The sequence below is a fragment of the Lolium rigidum genome, chromosome 1 (genome assembly GCF_022539505.1).
Source record: "Lolium rigidum isolate FL_2022 chromosome 1, APGP_CSIRO_Lrig_0.1, whole genome shotgun sequence".
NCBI lineage: Eukaryota > Viridiplantae > Streptophyta > Magnoliopsida > Poales > Poaceae > Lolium > Lolium rigidum.
In genome coordinates this window covers 34,607,742-34,633,872 of record NC_061508.1, presented here as the reverse complement: position 1 = coordinate 34,633,872, position 26,131 = coordinate 34,607,742, and the positions used below count along the sequence as shown (strand labels likewise).

Here is a 26,131-nt window from a genome sequence, read left to right as displayed (position 1 = left end):
AGACAGCCTAGGCTGGATAGAATGCCGCTGAGGTGTACATAATCATTATCTCCGACGCAAACGGATGCACACGGTCACTTTTGATGTCCCAAATACATCTGGCCGCTAGAGATGTCCTTATCTCGTGGTTGTTCTTGACGGATAAACATCACCATGTACCGTGCACGGACTTTTGCTCACGTCCCAGGAGTATTACATCATCAGTCTTCGGATCTTCAACCACACATTTTATAATATATGAACTATTTTTTTCGATAACCCGCAATGGATGTTCGTAAATTTTGTATTAAGTTGACAATAAACGTCAAAGAAAGGCTACAACACTATACTTGCATTCTAGCTTACAATACAACCCCAAAACGACAGTGACAAGCTCGCATTGCCCAATGTCGAGTAAAAAATGGCGAAGAGGCAGGGCACTAAGCCTCCAAACCGCGTCACAGGCAACAACAAAGCAAGACCGAACCCCAAAGCTTCCCAGACCACATACCACTACTTATACGACCTACATGAATCGGCGAGGAGCAAGCGAATAAAAGGTGGCCGGCCTTGAGAAGGAGACGAGCGGATGAACTTAACGATGGCGTACACTGCGCTTTGGAGACTCACACCATAAGTAGTAGACTGCAGACGACACAACGTAACCTAACCTCACGGGAGAAACAGGTGAGGCCACCATCTCTGACTGCCACATCGGGGACACCCCTCGCAGCCTAGGCAACACCTTTAAGAAGGGGAATGACGTTGTAGCGCCACCGCATGGTCCGACAGAGCAGCCTGGCATCGAGAGGAGGAACAACCCAGTCCATGATCACGCCTCCAAGAAGGAAGTGGCACCCGCAGGCACCACCGTGGTCAGCAACGGAAGCATCGAGCAAGATTTTCACCTGGGCCAAAGACCTTCCCCCGATGAAACGGAGAAGAACAATGAGGTTGCGGATACCACCGCAGGAAGGAGCACTATCAACGATGAAGGAGAACGTTGCCCACCACCGCTGCAACATCCTAGCTCACCTGATATTAGACTGAGATGGTCAAGATGAGGTAGAGCAGGGATGCTGGCGTCACCGGAACAACAACTCCGGTCAGCACCGGCCCTGGAGGAGGACCACCACATCAGTCGGCTCACCGGCAGGACCTAGGGCCAAGCAGGTCCAGCTATATATGCCCCCCAGACCCGTCTAGGCCACGCCACGGGCGTTCCTGGCAAACACCACGCGCAGCCGACCGTCGTCTCACCAAGGCCCTGCGAGCAGCAGCTAGTAGCCACCCCGCCGCCGCAGCATCAAGCGGCGCCTGTTCAGGCCCATCTGGACCACGCCACGGGCGTCACCGACAACCGCCATGCGCAGCCGACTGCCGCCTCGCCAAGGGCATTCTGGACCAGCAGGTCGTGGTTGCCCCTCCCTACAGAACCGCATCAAGTGGCACCGCTCGAATACCGCGATGTGCAGCCGGCCGAAGCCTCCACAACGAGCTCCCCCAGCCCCTTTGGAGGTGAGGGCGCTAGCCGCCACCACGGAGATTGTAGTGACAGCGGCGACGGAGGGGGTTGACGGTGGGAAGTCCCTGGTGGCGGCGGATTAAGGTTCCCCTGAGTCGCCCCATTGTAGTATAGGAACTAGAGTTGGTGGCATAATTATGCAACATGTGTTTCTTAATCAAAGTCTAGACAAAGATTAACACCACCATAGAGTAGAAAATGCAGTAAGACCGGCTCTCCGCAGATTTTACAGAGTTGGAAACATTCTCTTGCCGCCAAAACAATATTACCGATGGATGTCACATTCACAAGCACAAGTTGTTTATTTGCCCTGTGCCAGTTGTACAAATACAACGACTACATTGGCATCTCGCAGTAACCAAGGGCCTCATCAAATGAAAACAGAACTTGCAGAACAGCACACCCCGAAACACAGGGGCTTCCACGGATTATATTGTATAGTTAAGTTACATGTTAAGGGTACAAAACTGATGGTGCTGTAAGGATCTCGATTCGAAAGGATTGAACCGTCTCTAGTGTGGTTTTGGTACAAAGCCATCTACCGCGAAGTTTCTGGTTGCTGCAGGTAAGGCCAGTCGGACACCGTCAAGTTCAGGCTTCGCTATTACTTGGCAGCCAAGACGAGACCTGGAACATGTTATGTAGCAAACTGCTGAAGTCTTGATTGCACAATACAAACAAACAGTTTTCTTTCAGCAAATAAAATACCAAACTACCATGGCATTTATACAGAAGTTATACAGGTGTGGTTGTGGAGAATAAACCATTTAGCAATATTCTCAGTTATAGTTAAAGTTATCTTTAGCTACTGTTGATCGTTAACACAAGTATCCAGTACATCATAGCTGACACTATACAAGCAACCATAGTTCCTAATGGCTGCATATAGGTGTTACAATAATTTTCAGTGCGCTTCTTTGTTTGTATGATGCCTATATAGCAAAATTTGAGGGGTTCATGTAAGATGGATAAACAAACAAGACTACACTAGGAGATTTTCACTTACGTTTCAGTGAGCCCAAACGCAAGGTCTAGCATATCGTTTTCTTCGTCTGTTGGATCCTCTAGCCTGTTATAATGTTCTACATCCTGGATAAGATTTAAATTGCTAGTCAGCAGTACTTCAGCTTGTATGGCAGAACAAAACAAGAATGGCTCATATCTAGAACATACCATCACTATGACATGACAAGTAGAACATGCCAGCGATCCTTCACATGCTCCTGCAGTAACCAAAATGCTAGGCAAGGTTATTACCTAAAGTTGAAAATCAGCTGCAAGATCATAAAAGGAAAAAATAACATATCCACTTAATAAATGGAAGACAGCGAAAGAGAGTGCATGATATGTGGGTCAGGTGTCAGGTGAATGAGCAGTTAGTTTTATAAAAAGCTGGTCGTATCAGATAGCATTCACCTACTACAGACTTATGTAGGGAACAAATGGAAAACATGAAGCTTCTATCACTAATTGAAATTATAACCTTCAAGTTCGATATCATTCTCATGAGCAGCTTCTAACATGGACATTCCAACAGGAACTCTGATTGTCTGCTCGGTGCCATCCTTGTTGACAAATGTTACAGAGATTCTGTTCAGGACAGAGAAAATTGGTCTTGTCAGAACATCAATTCCTTCTCCCATGTCAAATAATTGCTCAAATCCAAATACTAACATTCAGAGATTCCATTCAGACAGAGAAAAATGGTCTGTTCGGGACAGATGAAGCTATTGTTTCAGGGAAGCTATTTCATTTAGAGGCGCAAGGAGAAGGTTTCGGGTACCGGTTTGAAAAAAATCTCGGAAGGGGCAGGGATTTCCGGTAACCACGGTTACCGGTGATAACCGGTCAAATACCGAACGAAATTCTCAAACAAAATTTGAATTTAAAACTAAAAAATTTCTGAAATTTTGAAAATAAGTTTTGGAAAAGAAGGAATTGAAAGATTCAGACAAATAAGTCGGGGTATGGGGTTATAGTGTAGAGGGAACACATACAGTTTAGGATAGACTAATCAATCGGTCTAAATTCAAATCAAATTCAAATAGACTGAGATTTTTTGGCCGATAAATTCATTTACCGGAGGGGGTTGGGAATTCCGGTTACCGGCCGGTAACCGCGGTATTTCAACCGGTAACCCAATCCCTGGGCCATCAAACGTGAGAAATGCTCTGGAATATGCTGCGTACTCCAAAGATGGCTAGGTTTTCAAATTTCATGCTGCAGAAAAACTGAAAGAAGAGATAGATACACTCACTTCTCTTTGTCCTGACTGCCTTCATCATGATGACTACTAGTTGTGGCAGTGGAGAAGAGGATGCTCTTCTGAAAAATATAGAACAGAGTTCATTATACACACACAGATTTGTTAAACACATGGCTCAAAAGTCAAAAACAAAAGAAACTTGGCAAATCTTTACTATTAAATGGGAGTTGGTCGTTTGACACTCAACGCACTTTGGTGGTCGTCATTGGAATCATCTTAGCCGTCAAATCTGATCGCACTACTTACGCTGCGTCCGATCAAATATTAGACCGGACAGGGTTTTTTTTTGTGCATCCATCCCACCCTCTAATGCATAGTCCGCCCTGCACAATTACAGTGCTACTTTCCTTGTTTGTCCGCCCTTCCCAATCCCCACTCTAATTTCCCTCTTTCCTTGTCAAATCAATTCTTTACTTACCAAATCAAATCCTTCTTTCCTTCGTTATCCCAAATCATGTTCAATGCCATGGAGAAAAGCAGACGTATTCTTGGTGTGCGTCCGTGATTGCGCTGACCGCGGTGTAGGACGAAGTGGAACACGCGGTCGTTCACGCACGCCGCTGCCCAGAAAATTTGGCCAACGCATCGACCATGTTCATCCGTTGGCCAGCGGCCAGGACGAAGCCGCCGCCCTGTCCCACAGGACAACCCTGTAGCAGTAGCAGTTAAATAGGCCACCGTCAGTAGCACGCCGCCATCATCGTCATCCTGCTCGCAGAGCGTTGCACGCCCGCCGCCGGATCCTTCACTCTGCCTCCGCAGCTCTGCACTACCGCCGCCAGATCCCTGCACACCGTCGATGTTGCGCCCCCGCCCGTCCCCTGCACATCCAGGGCTTCATGCTCGTTGACGACACGCTCCACCAAGGTTTTTTTCATCTCCTATTGATCAGGTTTTCGTTCACGCTTGAAGTTTCCGTTGCTGATTTGGGAGAGAAATCAAACCTTGTCTGATGATATCATATACATGTGAATTGCAGTTAAACTTTCGATGGTACCCACGTTCTGGTTGTTTACTTCTGCAGGGGGCTTGCTATTCAGATAATTAGGTGAGCTCTCTTTCAGAGTTACTACTACTATTTGATTTACATATTTGTAAGCTTGTCATTGCCAATAATATTAAGTAGATTTAGACCAGCGAGTCTACCATAGCATTGTCATAATTTACACTACACTAACTAATAAGTCTCAAGAGCGGTAAGAAGCTGAAAGTTGAAGATGCCCTTAACGCAACCATGCTAACAGCCTATCATTCAAGGTTCTGCAAACTACACTCTTCCAATTCTCTAACCATATTTGGATATTTGAGGCAGCTATTAAGGAGGTGTTATAGTTTATGGAAGGTGTAGCCTATTGAGATTAACCTTGAAGATTTGCATAATTGAGGAATCATTGCATAGTGTAGAGAAAGAACATGAGATAAACATGCCCCAAGGTTACATCTTTAGGCAAGTTTTCAATTGTTTCTTTCTTATTTTTCTCGTCAATCTATAGGACTATACCACCAAGTCATTTTTACCATTGTTATTTTGATTTGAACTTTTGAATTGGTAACACAGAAGGTGCTCCCAGTGAACTGTGTTATTAGTAGTTGATTGTTTTCGGAAAGAACATATTAGTTGTTCTAAAGTTCTCTAACTTATATGTTCTTCCTTGTTTCTTATGTCGTACTAAACTATCTTTGCAGAGGAATTTCTTATCATTTAATTTTGATGTGTAAAAGAATGAAGTTCTTCAAAATTAAAGATGGTGTCTTGGCGTGGATGAACGAGACCCTGCATGTTTAGAAGACCCACATCGGCATTAGTCGAGATATAAGCTGGTAGGTTGAGATGACATGAGTTTTTTTTTCTTCTTCATGCAATCACCAAGATGTATTTTACACATTAACCATGTATTTTCTTTAAACTACAACAGCAAACGGACAAAGTAGGGTCAAAATTCGGGGAAAAGAAAAGCACGGTGTTGATGCTCTTTTTAAAGGGCTGATGTTCACTCCTAGATGTTTGTAATCTCAGATGTTGTTGTGTCCATAATGTGCTCGCTGTTTCTGTACCAAGTATGGTTAAGTTGTACTGATTTTTTTCCAAACTCTGTAGATCATTTGCATTTGGCAAGTTGATGAGGATGGTAAATGGAGCAAGATATATAGAATGAAGGTCATAATGCAAAAGTAGTGTACATGCATGATTCTGATCCGTAAGGTAATTACCAAGCGAATGGTATTTATTTCCCTTTTAGATGCATCTGGTCATTATCCTTGATTAAGCTGATGCCTTGAAAAGGAAAAAAAATCACTGAGGTTCCTGTCCCTCTACTTCTTGCATTTCATCAAATGTTGCCGCTGTTAATTTCATCAACAATCGAAACTTGTACACAGGAGATGGAATTTTGAGGTTAGTTCATTATTTTTCCCTCTTTTAAAATGGCCCAGACAATTAAGAAGAGAAAATAGGGAGAAGAAAAGGTATAACTCAAGAAGAGATTCTCTTAGAAGCAGCTGATATAGGTCTATCAGGTTTCTCTTTGTACCTTCGAAGGCGTTGATTGAATATTATTTACACACCCGTGTTAATGAATGGAACATACAAGTGAGGATTGAATATTATATATTTACACAGATTTACTAATTCTCAGTCTCAAAGCCTGAGAATTAGTTAAGTGTCATTTAACCCTGAGGACCGTCGATTTAACGCTGAGATCTTGTAAGGTTTCTTATTTTCTGCTCTCCAAGAACAGATAATGCAGCTTTTGCACATTAATTAATTAGTACATCTCAGCAAACATTTTATCTTGTCTATATGAACATATGCATAAAATCCACCAACAATTAGTTATTTCTTTGTCGATCATTTAGTGGATATAATATTAGGCCTATGTATTGGCAGATGGTTTTAACATAAATGGGGTTAATTTAATTTTATTAATAGGTATTTAATTTTTTTTGTTAATCCATATTGGCTGAGACGAAGACACGAATTGTGCGTGCATGTTTAAATCTTATAGACAAGCTTGCTGTTAAAATTCTCAAAGCTCATATTTGTATGGACATTTATTTGCAATTAAATCATATCTTTCTCCCTTTGATGATTTTGTCTGGCCTCTCCGGAAGTTTGAGTGCTTTCTTAACAAGATCCAGATTAAGACAATTATTCTTGGTAGGTTCGTAAATGTTTTACAAGATAAGTAATGGTATAAATACATGTGCATTATTACATTATCCCTTATTTTGTTGCAAGTGGGATTTACATAAGAAAAATATGTATATGCATGTTTATAAGCACCCTTTAGATTTCAGGATGAATATTATATATTTCCAGCTAAAGGATGAATATTTATCTGCATGTTTATAAGTTAGGACAAGGGACCGTGGCAACGCACGGGCATTCAACTAGTATAAATCATCATTTCTGGACATACAAACTTTTTTTTCTACATATCCACTGTTTGTACATATAACTGGAGGTGGCAAAAGATGTACAGGAGAGCAAATATAACCTTTAGTACTATTTAAAAAAAAAGAAAACTAGACAATTGGACTGAAACACTACGAATTACTACATGCACAATGTAAAGAAAAAAAGCTATATCACTGCCTTGGATATCTTCTCAGTTACAGAATGTATGAAGGGCATGAACACAATTGTAACGATTATAGAGCAATAGGACTAACCGCTGGAGCTAAATGCCGAGTGAGTTGATCATGGTAGTAACTGCTTCTATGGCCTGTTAAGTTGCCAGCTGCACAAAATTTACAATAATCAATCTCAATGAGAAGGCAGAACCAAATATGCACCTTCACCAAAGGGCTTAAAGGTGAAGGGGATTAGCTGTACATCAACCCAGACGGTTTGTCAATACGAGAGATCAAGAAATTTGTCTGTCAACTAAGGACATTGGCTAGCACAGTGACATACATCAACAATGACTATCCAATTAGAAGGTAAATAATAGACACAAGTGCGAAGCAATGGTATACTTCATGTAGGAATCGCATTATACGAATTCACAACTTCACATTATCATAAGGCTAAACACAAACAATTTCCTCCTGATTCCTACTAGCACAGGTAGCATAGGAGGAGAAAGGGGGCAGAAAAGATACCAACCAGCTCTGGTCTCGCGCAGGAGCCGGGCTCCGAGCTGAGAGATCCTGGAGAGCATCTCAGCGGCCGAGCCTACTACGGCCTCCGAACCCTAGAACAACAACCCACCAAACCACGAATCAGCACCATAATCACCGGCCGGGCCGAGCGAATCACCACACAGAAGCAAGATAGATAGTCTGGCGGCGGGAGAGATGGATATGGGAAGGCCAAGAAAGCCGAGGAGACAAACCTTCCGGAAGCGGCGGTGGGGAGCCGCCGGTCGCCTTCCACGACGGCGGGAGGGAGACGGCGAGTTGGGTGGGGGAAGGCTGAGCCGTGGTGGAGTCTCGAACCACCACCGCCTCCGGAAATAATGGGCCTGGCAAAGAACTGCTAAATGGGCCGAGGAAAAGCCCATTTGGCCACCACCATAAAAAGCTCGGAGAAACCCAACCGTAAACCCTCCTCTTCCTCCTCCCCACTCCGTCCGCCGCCAGGACGCCGCCTCAACCGAGGCGAAGCTCCCCCCGCCGCCGCCGCGCCGCCTCACGTCGTAAGTTGCGCCCGACGTTCCCCCCTGTGTTCTCTGCTTGCGTTCTCGCCTGTAGACCGTCTCGTAGAGTCGTATGCCTGCTAATCTTTGATGATCCGCGCGGATGAGACGAAAGCCGCGGTTCTTGGTGTGTGAATTCGTGGTTCGGTTCGACCTTTCCATGCCCGCTCGTAGTTGAAATCTGTCCAGAAATTCTGAGGAAGCCAAGCTTTTCTTATGTGTTTCGGCATGTTCTTGTACTGATTGTAGAATTTGTAACAACCGGCTCTATAGGGCTGGGGATTTGACTAGTTAGCTGCTGCCGGCATAAACTCTTTTTTTTTTACCTTGACTTAGACTCCGGTATTGCTATATCTAAATTAGCCCTACTTCCAGTTTTAAACGCCCTAATTATGAAAGCATGAACTGTTGCTGTTGTGCTGCTTCCTTTGAGAGGATGTTTCTGTATCGCTGTTACCTAGCTCTATATGCTTTGTTTTTATTATAATTAAATCGTGTAGTATTTCAGTGCCTGAGCTAGTCTCCTGGCTGTTGTGATGCTAACTGGTTATACTTGTGCTTAAATTATGTTTAACTGTGAATAAAGAAAGTTGCTTTTGCCTTTGTTCTCCTATTATTTAAGTCAAAGTTTCGGTTCTGTTACAAGGATGCACTGATAATTCTGCGCATGAATCTTGAGTATTAATTACTGTAATTACAGGTTGATGTTCTCTGTATGTAGTGATTCCTAGATTTCCTCCTGCTATGTTTGGTTGCAAATCGTTCTTCTTGCTTCCTTTTTTCTGCCTTAAATCTCATACTATTGAAGTCAAAGTTTTGGTTCTGTTACAAGGATGCACTAATAATTCTGGGCATGAATCTGGAGTATTATAATTATTATTGTAATTACAGATTGATGTTCTCTGTATGTAGTGATTGCTAGATTTTCCCCCTGCTATGTATTGCTTTTTTTTTTCTCCATTTTGTTTTACCAGTTTATGCATTTGTTTTCTTACTGTTTTTTCTGCATTTGTTGACCTGATGTTTGTTTGTATTGCAGGAATAAGTAGCCAAACTTTATATCGGCAAGATGGTGCAGTATAATTTCAAGAAGATCACTGTTGTCCCTCCTGGGAAGGACTTCATCGACATAATCTTGTCCCGCACTCAGAGGCAAACACCGACTGTTGTCCACAAGGGCTATGCTATCAACCGCATTCGCCAGTTCTATATGCGCAAGGTTCGGTACACCCAGCAGAACTTCTATGAGAAGCTGTCCACCATCATAGATGAGTTTCCTCGACTGGATGACATCCATCCTTTCTATGGCGATCTGCTTCATGTGCTCTATAACAAGGATCACTACAAACTTGCTTTGGGTCAGATCAATACAGCTAGAAACATCATTGCAAAGATCTCCAAGGACTATCTGAGGCTGCTCAAGTATGGAGATACCCTGTACCGGTGCAAGTGCCTGAAGGTAGCTGCACTTGGTCGCATGTGCACTGTTCTGAAGCGTATCACTCCTAGTTTGGCATACCTTGAGCAGATCAGGCAGCACATGGCCAGGCTTCCATCAATAGACCCAAACACCCGCACTATATTGATCTGTGGCTATCCAAATGTTGGGAAGAGCTCTTTCATGAACAAGGTCACAAGGGCTGATGTGGATGTGCAGCCTTATGCTTTTACAACGAAGTCTCTGTTTGTTGGCCACGCAGATTACAAGTATCTTCGGTACCAAGTGATTGACACCCCAGGAATCCTTGATCGGCCTTTTGAGGACAGAAATATCATAGAAATGTGCAGTATCACTGCTCTTGCACACTTGAGGGCTGCTGTGCTTTTCTTCTTGGACATCTCTGGTTCTTGTGGGTACACTATTGCTCAGCAAGCTGCACTCTTCCACAGTATAAAATCTCTGTTCATGAATAAGCCTCTAGTCATTGTTTGCAACAAGACTGACTTGCAGCCCCTTGAAGGGCTTTCTGAGGAGGACATGAAGCTGGTAATGGAGATGAAGTCAGAAGCTATGAAGACTTTACCTCAATCTGGAGATCCTAATGAAGAGGGTGTTCTGTTAACAATGAGTGCTTTGACAGATGAGGGTGTGATGGCTGTCAAAAATGCTGCGTGTGAGCGGCTTCTTGAACAGAGGGTGGAGATCAAGATGAAATCAAAGAAGATCAATGACTGCTTGAATAGGTTTCATGTTGCTATGCCCAAGCCTCGTGACAATAGGGATAGGCCTACTTGCATCCCTCAGGCTGTTGTTGAAGCTCAAGCAATTGCTGCTGCAAAGGAAAAGAAGAAACTTGAGAGGGACCTTGAGAACGAGAATGGAGGTGCTGGTGTCTATTCTGCCAGTCTCAAGAAGCATTACCTATTGGCCAATGATGAATGGAAGGAGGACATTCTCCCTGAGATACTGAATGGGCATAATGTTGCTGATTTCCTGGATCCAGATATCCTGGAAAGGTGTGAAGAGTTGGAAAGGGAGGAGGGTCTTCGTCTTGAAGAAGAAGCTGCTCAAGATGCTTTCATGATTGATGGCCATGATGAACTAACTGAAGAACAGCGTGAAATATTGGGTAAAATTAGGAAGAAGAAGGCAATGCTCATCCAAGAGCACAGGATGAAGAAGAGCACTGCAGAGAGCCGTCCTATTGTTCCTAGGAAGCATGACAAAGATAGGAAATTCACAACCAAGAGACTGGGCAGGCAACTTGCATCCATGGGCGTTGATCCTACTGCGGCAGTGAAACGGATCCGCAGCCAGTCAAGAGGCCGTAAGCGTGAGAGGTCACTGAGCAGAGCTGAGGGTGACGATATGGAGGTGGATGGGCAGCACTCCGACAAGAAACTACGAACTAGGTCTAGGTCCAGGTCCCAATCACGACCAATGACTGAGGTCGTACCAGGTGAAGGGCTCAGGGACTCGGATCAAAAGAAGAAGGCCATCAAGAAATCAAGGGACTCTACCAAGAACAGGAACAAGGAGGCCCGCAAAGGAGAGGGTGACCGTATCATCCCCACCTTGAGACCTAAGCATCTTTTCTCTGGGAAACGAGGAGTTGGGAAGACGAGCAGGCGATAAGCGATTCAATGATGCTACACGACTGCTTGCCATCACTGTATCAGGTGGGCGAACTCTGCCTCACATAGTTCTTTCCACGTATTATTCTTTGCTGTTATTATTGTACTTTGATGCTTAACTCTTCATTTTCTCCCACTGCAGGAACACCTGGGGTCACTGCTATTTTCTGGTTGGAGATATGGGGTGGCTTCGATACCCAGCCAGCAGGAAAGAGATACTACTATCTGCATTCTTCTCAGGCTTTTGCTTTATGTTACACATTGTTCTCGTTTGTTAGACTATGTTTCTGTTGAACTACATTGTGTGTCGTTTCTTCTGGCATTAGCGCCGAGTAGTGTCAAATTTTGTTTGATGATATTAATGTATCCGAACGGGCCGCTCGTTTTACTTCTATTGAGATATATATTTGGTACTGTGACATGCCAGTTATGTTTTTCCACTTTCTGGATGCAATGGTGCGCCTGTTGCGCTTGCTTGGATCGTGTAAGTTTTGATTGTCAGTCGTTCCCCTGGCTGTTTTCTCTTAGCTTTTTCGGGTGGCTGTTGCGCTTAGCTTCTTCGGGCGGCAACAGCTCGCCCGCGCTTGGGTCTGTTTCACGCTATAATTTCGGTGTACGATTCTTGACTGTGACAATTTCTGCTGATCCAAGCGGTCGTAGTAATCGAGGTGTGGCTCTCTGTCACAGGTTGTATCCTTAGTCTTCTGCGGACGTCTCCATGGTAGCGCTAGGCTAATGCTTCTTTGCCTAACTTGTGTTTTAACATTTCTCTATCTCTACCACTATAGTACACATTTTTTGAATATTTGAATCTACCTTGCTCTCTCCTGGTCTACCTGCCATGAGCAAAGTAATTAAATTCGTTAGTAGCCGTCGATTCCATTCAATCGAGCGGCTGCTCAGTCGGATTTGCTCTCCACCAATGTCCTACCATTCTGGAACAGTCCACAACCAACGGTCCTGGCCGCCTCTAGCAAAATTTGCAGCATCAACTCGATTTATGGCCAACCTCCCTCATTCCATCTCACGTTCAAGCATCGCCTGGAAGTGGAAGTGCTGCTAGTTTTAGATAAATCTCTCTAGGCTCTAGCCCGTCACACCACCACATCCATCCTCTCGCCGCCTCTGTTCCACACCACCACCTCCTCCAGATCGGCTCTCACATCCACATTGCAGCTCCACCACCATCTCCTTTCAGGCACGCAACTGTGCGAAATCTCTTGACTCCTGCCGGTCCAATCTCATGGCAGCTAGGCTTATCCTTCTATGACCAGTTGACCATAGTGCCGCCACAAGCCACAAGCAAGTTATTCCTTCTCGTGGTTGCCTATGCTTGTGAGTTTTGTGAGGATTCTCTTGCATGAGAATGCTGCACATGTAATTCTTCTTGTTACTGGTGATAAAGTTTCACTAGGTTGGAACACAATAATTGGAGATTGGTATGGTTGTACCTTTTTTGGACTACTTTCTTTTTCCCTGCACGCAAGTTGTTTGTGTTTTTGTCCAAACCGCTACCTGTTGGTAGACTTTAAAAGAACAATTCCATCTGAACGAAAATGACTCCTTATCGTTGCTTTTATTGTGAGGTTTCTCCGTTAGTGTAACATAAAAACGATTTAATGCTTCATTGTAGATTGTTTTGTAGAAAACATAGGAAGCCATACAGCAAGATCCAACGAGATGGAAGGCAGTGACCCTTTCAGAGATATTACAAATGTCCACTAGGTAGCTTCACCAAAATGGAACCGATATACATTTATTTAATTCTCTAATTATTATCCTTGTCGATCTCTTGCCCTACTATGCATACCATTTCTGTGTTTTTGTCTTTTTTTTTTGTAATAATAGCTATCCCCAGGGAGCAGAATAATCCTTTAACTGAACCAAAGTTGTTATACAAGTGAGTTCTTCTCAGTGTAAGCATTATCATGATCGGGATAGAATCTGCAAGTGACTGCATTCTAAGCAATAACTGTCATATTCTTTAGGTGTCTCACATCAGATTCACTTGGATTAGGACATTAATAAAGAGGTTCCTTTAAGGTCTTTTAGAAATGTCATATTCCTTCTGTGTTCCATTGATGCAATGAGTACCAAGGGAAAAAAGATGGTCCTTGTGAAAGACAGATACCAAAAGAAATATTTGAATTGGTATTGTTCCAGCATACGGTACTAGCTCAATAGATTAGAATTGGCATTAGTTTCCAGTATAGGATGCACTGGGCACATACCTTATTATTTCTGGACGCAGCTGTTATAAAAGTTCAGTGTGTAACTGGGGAGGTTTTGAAGCTGATACGAAGACATGGACTAAATGGTTTTGAAGTCACGAAGACTTCCATTGAGCTTCTCATGAACTAGGTTCTTTGGCCATATTTTAGGAGATAAATGAAACCTAGCTGAGTTAATTGTACCTCACATGACTAATGGGTAAGCACAAAAAAATATTTCGGGATACATTGAGCCATTGGGCTTCATACGTTATTTCATATCCGATCATTTTGGTTTATTACTGATATTTCTTTACTCATGCAGCAAGACGTAGGTAAAAAGACAACTATCTGATAAAGTAGGTAGAATTTACACTTCATTAAAAATCCATGTCTGCTGCCTTACATCCCAGATTCGATGAAATTCTACATAGAATTGTACGGCAACACACGTACTTTCTACTAGTACTTCCATATTTACCGTGAAAAGGAGTATATTACTTTGCACATTTGGATGTATAATTTTTTTCTCGATAAAGAGAGCTTTTATTACTTGAATAAGCAATTGCACCCAGCCTCTACATAACCAGGATGCACACAGCCGTTTATAGATCTTAAAGTACAAACAAAAAAGAAAAAGGCGAAATACATATCGAAACGAGAAAATATAAAGCGCATGTGTAGTAGGTGGAGCTTCAATCCGTAGGTTATGCGGCCACCCATGTAGGAAAAAGTACCCATATTCGTATCCCCCGTCGCGATTCTCCACCCGCTGAAGAAGCAACCACAAACGGAGAATACCTGCAAGATAGAAAAAAAATTAGCATTTTTTTTAATCATTTCTACATAGCCATAGTGTCCGGATAACTGCAAGCGCACCCATCCTAAGTCTTCGAAACCTTAAATTGATACCATGAAACTAATTACCAAATACATTGGTAACAGTAGTCGGAGGACAGAGGCTGAAAAGCTACTTAGATGATCTACCATATAGATCTAGCAAACCGACACTGGAAGAATAAGTGTTTAATAGTCTTATGTTGATGACATAACACACATCGAGCACTCCCGTACCAGTTCTGCTTAATATGATTGTCTTTGGTGAATATAACCCCACACAAAGACATCAAACTGCTGGAGACTTGAATACATGATGCCAGTGTTGTACCTATGGTGTCTTCTAACTCTATATGTGATATCTTACACACAATCGAACAGACCAGCCGGCCTCTGTACTCTTCTCTGTTTATTCATTGCTTTTGAAAGGTTTGTTGTATTCTGGTTAAGCTACAAGATATGTAAGATGAAGTGATACATTCTTTTGATGTATCCCTACCACGTACTTATTGTTAATAAAAATATACGTGGTATTGATTGTCAAAGAAAATAGTGATGCGCCCAAAACATCTGCAAGCCCACCACGTCTACAACTCAATGTTAGACACAATGTAGCTGGTCCGGCGAAGCGCGCTTGTCCATCTAGTCTTATGTGAATCTTGATCCTCCTGAAAATTTGCCGTGAATTTGTATTGAAACAGAGGTGTTTCTGAATTTTCAAACATGAAGTGGATCTGAATCTTTGAAGAAACATGTATAGGATAAAAAAATGAAAAAGAATTATGATGGGAAAATTTTAAATTAAATCGTTCCAGATTATTCAGTCATTTGTACAATTGTTGAATTTTGTTCTTCGATAATACAAACTGTTTAAGGGAAAACAAAACCATTATATATTTTTACACTAAAAGCCATTATGTGTTAGTTGAGGAAAGAGACAGAGCAATACAGAGGAAACCTGAACATAGAAAACCTAAAAATTGTAGGAGGCGATTGTGAAAAAATAAAATAAAGGTTGTTCTGTAAATATTTTTTGCACCAATCTCCAACATAGCAATAGTAAGAGTATCTCCGCCGCGTTCTCCAAAACGGCCCCCAAAGAAATTTAGGATGCGCCAGACAAAACTTTGTTCCCAGCCGCGTGCCCAAAAAGCTCTTTCCGTCCGACGCGGCCCAATACGGTATCCGGCGCCCTAAGCCCGTCCACGCTACATAGGGGATGCTCCGGGCACGCCGAACACAACAAAATGCGAGGCCAGGACGCGTCAGCGACTCACGAACGGACGCTCAACCGCCGCCTACCTAGTGACGGTGCAGTTGCCGGTAAGGGGAACCGTCGCAGTGGCATCCGAGTCGATCGCGCGCGAACCGTCGGAATGGAGCGCGAACTCCGCGGAAGAGCAACTTCCGCTCAATTCGATATCTGCGCCGCCATTCAACCGCGCTCAATAAGAACCCTATGTATGCGATTTCCGATCTACAGCTGGCCGACGCCATTCATCTCTCCTCTCCTCTCTCACAATGAGCGACCTCTCTCAGCTGCCATCAGACACCGACATCGAGGGTAAGCCGCCGGGATGGCGCCATTGGTGGGAAAAAGTTGCAACGCCTAGCAGCGATGGTTCCTCGCCGCCGGACAGCGAGGAGGAATGGGTGGCCGAGGAGGGGGAAGAGGCTGAGGAGGTGGTGGCGGCGGCTCGGGCGAAGACGGAGGCGAAAGCGAAGGCGAAGGCGCAGCCGACGAGAACCATCGACGACGAGGAGGACACAAGTTCCTCTGACGCGTCGAACGACACCGCCTCTTCGGAAGATGTGACGAGTAGGAAGCGCCACCGTGAGGACGACGAGGCAGGGCCTTCAAAGAAGAAGTAGTTTAATTTTTTTCAAAGTTTTGTATGTAATTTGTTTATGTTTTTTCGAAGTTTTTATATGTAATTTGTTTATATTGCACCACTTTGAATATTAGTGCAGCCTCGTGGTACCTACAAATTTCTTCTACCTATTAAAAGAAAAGTATAATATTTTAAAGTTTTGGGGGCGCGTTTGGGGGACGCGGCTAGGGAGCGACGTCCCCCAAGCGCGGCATGAAGGAAACACGTCTCCAAAACGATAAATCAGGTGCCGTTTGGGGGCCGTTTTGGGGGACGCGGCTGGAAGATAGTCCTAGACGGCCTTTTTGTTGGAGATATGCCCAAGAGGCAATAATAAAAGTGGTTATTATATATCTTTATGTTTATGATAAATGTTTATATACCATGCTATAATTGTATTAACCGAAACATTGATACATGTGTGATATGTAAACAACAAAGAGTCTCTAGTAAGCCTCTTAACTAGCTTGTTGATTAATAGATGATTAGTTTCATAATCATGAACATTGGATGTTATTAATAACAAGATTATATCATTATATGAATGATGTAATGGACACACCCAATTAAGCGTAGCATAAGATCACGTCATTAAGTTATTTGCTATAAGCTTTCGATACATAGTTACCTAGTCCTTTCGACCATGAGATCATGTAAATCACTTATACCGGAAAGGTACTTTGATTACATCAAACGCCACTACGTAAATGGGTGGTTATAAAGGTGAGATTAAGTATCCGGAAAGTATGAGTTGAGGCATATGGATCAACGAGTGGGATTTGTCCATCCCGATGACGGATAGATATACTCTGGGCCCTCTCGGTGGAATGTCGTCTAATGTCTTGCAAGCATATGAATAAGTTCATAAGAGACCACATACCACGGTCCGAGTAAAGAGTACTTGTCAGGAGACGAGGTTGAACAAGGTATAGAGTGATACCGATGATCAAACCTCGGACAAGTAAAATATCGCGTGACAAAGGGAATTGGTATCGTATGTGAATGGTTCATTCGATCACTAAGTCATCGTTGAATATGTGGGAGCCATTATGGATCTCCAGATCCCGCTATTGGTTATTGGTCGGAGTAAGTACTCAACCATGTCCACATAGTTCACGAACCGTAGGGTGACACACTTAAGGTTTGATGTTGAAATGGTAGAACTTGAATACGGAATGGAGTTCGAATATTTGTTCAAAGTCCCGGATGAGATCCCGGACATCACGAGGAGTTCCGGAATGGTCCGGAGAATAAGATTCATATATAGGAAGTCATTTTATGTGTTTGAAAATGATCCGGTGCATTTATGGAAGGTTCTAGAAGGTTCTAGAATATTCCGGAAGAAAGTCACTTTGGAAGGCGGAGTCCCGAAAGGACTCCACCACCATGGCCGGCCAACCCTAAGGGGTGGAGTCCCAGGTGGACTCCACCTAAGGTGGCCGGCCACCCCCTCCCAAGGGAAGGTGGGAATCCCACCTCTAGTGGGAGTCCTAGCTTGGGTAGGTTTCATGTCATATGGAAGGTTTTGGTTTGGGATCTTATTCGAAGACTTGTAGACCAACTCTTGGGTGTTCCACCTATATAATGAGGGCCAAGGGGAGGGGGCCAGCCACCCCAACACAATAAGGTGGCCGCACCACCTAGATGGCCGGCGCCCCCTCTCCCCAAACCCTAGCCGCCCCACTCCTCCTTCTTCCCCGCACGCTTAGCGAAGCTCCGCCGGGATTCTCCACCGCCACCGACACCACGCCGTCGTGCTGTCGGATTCAAGAGGAGCTACTACTTCCGCTGCCCGCTGGAACGTGGAGGTGGACGTTGTCTTCATCAACAACCGAACGTGTGACCGAGTACGGAGGTGCTGCCCGTTCGTGGCACCGTGATCAAGATCTTCTACGCGCTTTTGCAAGCGGCAAGTGAACGTCTACCGCAGCAACAAGAGCCTCATCTTGTAGGCTTTGGAAATCTTCAAGGGTGAGTCTCGATCATCCCCTCGTTGCTACCGTCTTCTAGATTGCATCTTGGCTTGGATTGCGTGTTCGCGGTAGGACAATTTTTGTTTTCTATGTAACGTTATCCTACAGAGTGGTATCGAGCCGTGTCTATGCATAGATGGTTGCACGAGTAGAACACAATGGTTTTGTGGGCGTTGATGTTTTTGTTATCTTTAGTTTGAGTACTTTGCATCTTTGTGGCATAGTGGGATGAAGCGGCTCGAGCTAACTTTACATGACCGCGTTCATGAGATTTGCTCCACGCTCGACATGCAACTTGTATTGCATAAGTGGCTTTGCGGGTGTCTCGTCTCTCCTACTATAGTGAAGATTCAATTTACTCTTCTATTGACAACACTAGTATCACCGTTGTGGTTCATGTTCGTAGGTAGATTGGATTTCACTCGAAAACCCTAAACCACGTAAAATATGCAAACCAAATTAGAGAACGTCTAACTTGTTTTTGCAGGGTTTGGTGATGTGATATGGCCATAATTTGATGATGACTATGTATGAGATGATCATTATTGTATTGTGGCAACCGGCAGGAGCCTTATGGTTGTCTTTAAATTTCATGTTGAGTAGTATTTCAAAGTAGTTGTAATAGTTGCTACATGGAGGACAATTATGAAGACGGCGCCATTGACCTTGGTGTTTTGCCGACGATGATGGAGATCATGCCCGTTGATGATGGAGATCATGTCCGTGCTTTGGAGATGAAGATCAAAGGCGCAAAGACAAAAGGGCCATATCATATCACATATGAACTGCATGTGATGTTAATCCTTTATGCATCTTATTTTGCTTAGATCGCGACGGTAGCATTATAAGATGATCCCTCTCACTAAAATATCAAGATAATAAAGTGTTCATCCTTAGTAGCACCGTTGCCAAGACTTATCGTTTCGAAGCATCTCGTGATGATCGGCTGTGATAGACTCAACAAGTGCATACAACGGGTGCAAGCCAGTTTTGCACATGCAGGATACTAAGGTGGCCCTGACGAGCCTAGCATGTACAGACATGGTCTCGGAACACATGATACCGAAAGGTAGAGCATGAATCATATGATTGATATGATGAACACTTTGAGTGTTCGCCATTGAAGTTACATCTTGTCTCGTGATGATCGAACTTGGTGTGGTGGATTTGGTTCGTGTGATCACTAAGACAATGCGAGGGATATTGTTTTGAGTGGGAGTTCACCTAGTTTTTTAATTATGTTGAATTAAAATTTGAACTCAATTTGTCATAAACATTAGTCTAAACTATTGCAAATATATGTTGTAGATATGGCGTCCCCAATCAATTTTAACCAGTTCCTAGAGAAAGAAAAGCTTAAGAGCAACGGTAGCAACTTCACCGACTGGTTCCGTCATGTGAGGATCTTCCTCAATGGCGGAAATCTGCAATATGTGCTTGATGCACCGCTAGGTGACCCTCCTGCGAAACTGAAACCGATGAAGTAAAGAATGTTTACGCGACTCGGAAAACTCGGTACTCTCAAGTTCAGTGTGCCATCCTGTGCAGTCTGGAAGCCGATCTTCAAAAACATTTTGAGCACCACGATCCACATGAGTTAGTCAATGAGTTTAAAACTATCTTTGAAACTCATGCGGCCGTGGAATGCTATGAAGCATCGAAACACTTCTTCAGTTGCATGATGGAAGAAGGTAGCTCCGTTAGTGAGCACATGCTCGCCATGACCGGGCATGCGAAGAAACTCAGTGACTTGGGAATAGTGATTCCTAATAGACTGGGGATTAATCGTGTCCTTCAATCACTGCCACCTAGTTACAAGAACTTTGTGATGAACTACAATATGCAGAGCATGAACAAAGAGTTACCTGAATTGTTCTCCATGCGGAAATCTGCTGAGATTGAGATCAAGAAAGAGCACCAAGTGTTGATGGTCAACAAGACCACCAGTTTCAAGAAACAGGGCAAGTCTAAGGGAAAATTCAAGAAGGGTGGCAAGAAAGCTGCCACGCCTCCTGTGAAACCTAAGACTGGCCCTAAGCCTGATGTTGAGTGCTATTACTGCAAGGAGAAGGGACACTGGAAGCGTAATTGCTCCAAGTATTTGGCGGATCTGAAGAGCGGCCTTGTCAAGAAGAAGAAAGAAGGTATATCCGATATACATGTTATAGATGTTTATCTTACTGGTTCTCGTACTAGTACCCGGGTATTTGATACTCGGTTCGGTTGCTCATATTTGTAACTCGAAACAGGAACTAAAGAATAAACGAAGACTACTAAAGGATGAAGTGACGATGCGCGTTGGAAATGGATCCAAAGTCGATGTGATCGCGCGTCGGCACACTTCCTCTACATCTACCTTCGGGATTAGTTTTAAGCCTCAATAATTGTTATTTTGTACCCGCGTTGAGCATGAACATTATATCTGGATCTTGTTTAATGCAAGACGGTTACTCATTCAAGTCCGAGAATAATGGTTGTTCTATTTTTATGAATAATATCTTTTATGGTCGAGCACCGAGAAAAGAATGGCTTATTTCGTTAGATCTCGATAGTAGTGATACACATATACATAACATTGATGCTAAGCGAATTAAATTGAATGATAATTCTACTTATATGTGGCACTTGTCGTCTTGGTCATATTGGAGTGAAACACATGAAGAAACTCCATACCGATGGATTACTTGAATCACTTGACTTTGAGTCACTTGATAGATGCGAAGCATGTCTGATGGAAAAAATGACTAAGACTCCATTCTCTGGTATTATGGAGCGAGCTACAGACTTATTAGAAATCATACATACCGATGTATGCGGACCTATGAGTGTAGCCTCGCGCGGTGGTTATCGTTATGTTCTAACCTTCACGAGATGATGCGAGTAGATATGGGTATATCTATTTCATGAAACATAAATCCGAAACTTTCGAGAAGTTCAAGGAATTCCAAAGTGAAGTAGAAAATCAACGTAACAAGAAGATTAAATTTCTACGATCAGATCGCGGAGGTGAATATCTGAGTTATGAGTTTGGCATGCATTTAAAGAAATGCGGAATACTTTCACAATTGACACCGCTGGGAACACCTCAACGAAACGGTGTGTCCGAACATCGTAATCGAACTCTCTTAGATATGGTTCGTTCTATGATGTCTCTTACTGATTTACCTTTATCATTTTGGAGTTATGCATTAGAGACAGCCGCATTCACTTTAAATAGAGCACCATCAAAATCCGTTGAAACGACACCGTATGAATTATGGTTTAATAAGAAACCTAAGCTGTTGTTCCTAAAAGTTTGGGGTTGCGAAGCCTATGTAAAGAAGTTACAACCAGACAAGCTAGAACCCAAAGCGGAGAAATGCGTCTTCATAGGATACCCTAAGGAAATTATAGGGTACACTTTCTATCACAGATCCGAAGGCAAGATCTTTGTTGCTAAGAACGGAACCTTTCTTGAGAAAGAATTTCTCACTAAAGAAGTGACTGGAAGAAAAGTAGAACTCGATGAGATTGATGAATCTTCACTTGTTGATCAGAGTAGCGCAGTACCGGAAGTTGTTCCTATACCGCCTACACCGGTGATGCCTACGGGTGCTTCTTGTAGACAGTGTTGGGCCTCCAAGAGCAGAGGTTTGTAGAACAGCAGCAAGTTTCCCTTAAGTGGATCACCCAAGGTTTATCGATCTCAGGGAGGAAGAGGTCAAAGATATCCCTCTCATGCAACCCTGCAACCACAAAGCAAGAAGTCTCTTGTGTCCCCAACACACCTAATAGGTGCACTAGTTCGGCGAAGAGATAGTGAAATACGGGTGGTATGAATAAATATGAGCAGGTAGCAACGGTGCCGAGAAAATAGCTTGCTGGCGTATGGTTGATGGTGGTAATATGGTAGCGATAGTAACGTGATAGAAAACGAGTAAACAAGCAGCGATAGCAATATTTAGGAACAAGGCCTAGGGATGAGACTTTCACTAGTGGACACTCTCAACATTAATCACATAACAGAATAGATAAATGCATACTCTACACTCTCTTGTTGGATGATGAACACATTGCGTAGGATTACACGAACCCTCAATGCCGGAGTTAACAAGCTCCACAATTCAATGTTCATATTTAAATAACCTTAGAGTGCAAGAAAGATCAACACGACTAAACCAAGTACTAACACAGCATGCACACTTGTCACCTTCACGCTATGTAGGAGGAATAGATCACATCAATACTATCATAGCAATAGTTAACTTCATAATCTACAAGAGATCATAATCATAGCATACACCAAGTACTAACACGGATGCACACACTTGTCACCATTACACCGTGTAGGAGGAATAAAACTACTTTAATAACATTGCTAGAGTAGCACATAGATAAATTGTGATACAAAACACATTGCAATCATAAAGAGATATAAATAAGCACTTCACTACGCCATTCATAACGGTGAGTAAGTATTACGTGAAATATAGCCTAAGAGACCCACACGGTGCACACACTCGTCACCTTTACACACGTGGGACAAGGAGTCTCCAGGAGATCACATAAGTAAAACTCACTTGACTAGCACAATGACATCTAGATTACAAGCATCATCATATGAATCTCAATCATGTAAGGCAGCTCATGAGATTATTGTATTGAAGTACATAGGAGAGAGATGAACCACATAGCTACCGGTACAGCCCCGAGCCTCGATGGAGAACTACTCCCTCCTCATGGGAGCAGCAGCGGTGATGAAGATGGCGGTGGAGATGGCAGCGGTGTCGATGGAGAAGCCTTCCGGGGGCACTTCCCCGCTCCGGCAGCGTGCCGGAACAGAGACTCCGGTCCCCCAGATCTTGGCTTCGCGATGGCGCGGCTCTGGAAGGTTTCTGTGGGTTTCGTCGAACGTCCTAGGGTTTTCGCGACGGAGGCTTTAAATAGGCGGAAGGGCAGCCTCGGAGGGGGCCTGGGGCCACCACACCATAGGGCGGCGCGGCCCCCCTGCGGCCGCGCCGGGGTGTGGTGTGGGGCCCCCGGGGCTTCCCTCCGGCGGCTCTCGGGTGTTCCGGATGGTTCCGGGAAAAATAGGAACCCGGGTCTTGATTTCGTCCGATTCCGAGAATATTTCGTTACTAGGATTTCTAAAACCAAAAACAGCGAGAAAACAAGAGCGGCACTTCGGCATCTTGTCAATAGGTTAGTTCCGGAAAACGCATAAATATGACATATAATGTGCATAAAACATGTAGATATCATCAATAATGTGGCATGGAACATAAGAAATTATCGATACATCGGAGACGTATCAGCATCCCCAAGCTTAGTTCCTGCTCGTCCCGAGCAGGTAAACGATAACAAAGATAATTTCGAAGTGACATGCCATCATAAACTTGATCATATTGTAAACATATGTAATGAATGCAGCGATCAAAACAATGGTAATGACATGAGTAAACAAATGAATCAGAAAGCAAAGACTTTTCATGAATAGTACTTCAAGACAAGCATCAATAAGTCTTGCATAAGAGTTAACTCATAAAGCAATAAATCAAAGTAAAGGTATTGAAGCAACACAAAGGAAGATTAAGTTTTAGCGGTTTCTTTCAACTTGTAACATGTATATCTCATGGATAATTGTCAACATAGAGTAATATAACAAGTGCAATATGCAAGTATGTAGGAATCAATGCACACAAGTGTTTGCTTCTTGAGGTGGAGAGAGATAGGTGAACTGACTCAACATAAAAGTAAAAAGAATGGTCCTTCAAAGAGGAAAGCATTGATTGCTATATTTGTGCTAGAGCTTTTATTTTGAAAACATGAAACAATTTTGTCAACGGTAGTAATAAAGCATATGAGTTATGTAAATTATATCTTACAAGTTGCAAGTCTCATGCATAGTATACTAATAGTGCCCGCACCTTGTCCTAATTAGCTTGGACTACCGGATCATCGCAATACACATGTTTTAACCAAGTATCACAAAGGGGTACCTCCATGCCGCTTGTACAAAGGTCTAAGGAGAAAGCTCGCATTTTGGATTTCTCGCTTTTGATTATTCTCAACTTAGACATCCATACCGGGACAACATGGACAACGAGATAATGGACTCCTCTTTAATGCATAAGCATGTGGCAACAATTATTATTCTCATATGAGATTGAGGATATATGTCCAAAACTGAAACTTCCACCATGAATCATGGCTTTAGTTAGCGGCCCAATGTTCTTCTCTAACAATATGCATGCTCCAACCATAAAGGTGGTAGATCTCTCTTACTTCGAGACAAGACGGACATGCATAGCACCTCACATGATATTCAACAAAGAATAGTTGATGGCGTCCCCGAAGCATGGTTATCGCACAACAAGCAACTTAATAAGAGATAAAGTGCATAAGTACATATTCAATACCACAATAGTTTTTAAGCTATTTTGTCCCATGAGCTATATATTGTAAAAGGCGAATGATGGAAATCTAAAGGTAGCACTCAAGCAATTTACTTTGGAATGGCGGAGAAATACCATGTAGTAGGTAGGTATGGTGGACACAAATGGCATAGTGGTTGGCTCAAGTATTTTGGATGCATGAGAAGTATTCCCTCTCGATACAAGGTTTAGGCTAGCAAGGTTATTTGAAACAAACACAAGGATGAACGGTGCAGCAAAACTCACATAAAAGACATATTGTAAACATTATAAGACTCTACACCGTCTTCCTTGTTGTTCAAAACTCAATACTAGATATTATCTAGACTCTAGAGAAACCAAATATGCAAACCAAATTAGCAAGCTCTAAGTATTTCTTCATTAATGGGTGCAAAGTATATGATGCAAGAGCTTAAACATGAGCACAACAATTGCCAAGTATCAAATTATCCAAGACATTTTAGAATTACTACATGTAGTATTTTCCAATTCCAACCATATAACAATTTAACGAAGAAGAAACTTCGCCATGAATACTATGAGTAGAGCCTAAGGACATACTTGTCCATATGCTACAGCGGAGCGTGTCTCTCTCCCATAAAGTGAATGCTAGGATCCATTTTATTCAAACAAAAACAAAAACAAAAACAAACCGACGCTCCAAGCAAAGCACATAAGATGTGACGGAATAAAAATATAGTTTCGGGGGAGGAACCCGATAATGTTGTCGATGAAGAAGGGGATGCCTTGGGCATCCCCAAGCTTAGACAGCTTGAGTCTTCTTAGAATATGCAGGGGTGAACCACCGGGGCATCCCCAAGCTTAGAGCTTTCACTCTCCTTGATCATATTGTATCATACTCCTCTCTTGATCCTTGAAAACTTCCTCCACACCAAACTCGAAACAACTCATTAGAGGGTTAGTGGACAATAAAAATTAACATGTTCAGAGGTGACACAATCATTCTTAACACTTCTGGACATTGCATAAAGCTACTGGACATTAATGGATCAAAAAAATTCATCCAACATAGCAAAAGAGGCAATGCGAAATAAAAGGCAGAATCTGTCAAAACAGAACAGTCCGTAAAGATGGATTTTATTAGGCCACCAGACTTGCTCAAATGAAAATGCCCAAATTGAATGAAAGTTGCGTACATATCTGAGGATCATGCACGTAAATTGGCTTAATTTTCTGAGCTACCTACAGGGAGGTAGACCCAGATTCGTGACAGCAAAGAAATCTGTTTCTGCGCAGTAATCCAAATCTAGTATGAACTTTACTATCAACGACTTTACTTGGCACAACAAAACACAAAACTAAGATAAGGAGAGGTTGCTAC

General features: G+C 43.1%; 2 protein-coding genes across 2 annotated transcripts; one reads left to right on the top strand and one right to left on the bottom strand.

The window, feature by feature from the left end:
- Positions 1-1,735: 1,735 nt before the first annotated feature.
- Positions 1,736-8,171, bottom strand: LOC124670899 (2Fe-2S ferredoxin-like). Its single transcript, XM_047207366.1, has 8 exons — positions 8,108-8,171; positions 7,879-7,966; positions 7,443-7,510; positions 3,762-3,829; positions 2,988-3,094; positions 2,678-2,727; positions 2,511-2,593; positions 1,736-2,131 (listed from the first exon to the last, which is right to left on the bottom strand). The coding sequence occupies exons 2-8, from the start codon at positions 7,931-7,933 to the stop codon at positions 2,017-2,019; spliced, it is 546 nt and encodes a 181-aa protein (XP_047063322.1). The 5' UTR covers positions 7,934-7,966; positions 8,108-8,171; the 3' UTR covers positions 1,736-2,016.
- A 196-nt stretch (positions 8,172-8,367) lies between these two features.
- Positions 8,368-11,766, top strand: LOC124685191 (nucleolar GTP-binding protein 1-like). The gene is made up of 3 exons (XM_047219521.1): positions 8,368-8,410; positions 9,450-11,530; positions 11,628-11,766. The coding sequence occupies exon 2, from the start codon at positions 9,480-9,482 to the stop codon at positions 11,484-11,486; it is 2,007 nt and encodes a 668-aa protein (XP_047075477.1). The 5' UTR covers positions 8,368-8,410; positions 9,450-9,479; the 3' UTR covers positions 11,487-11,530; positions 11,628-11,766.
- Positions 11,767-26,131: the final 14,365 nt, after the last annotated feature.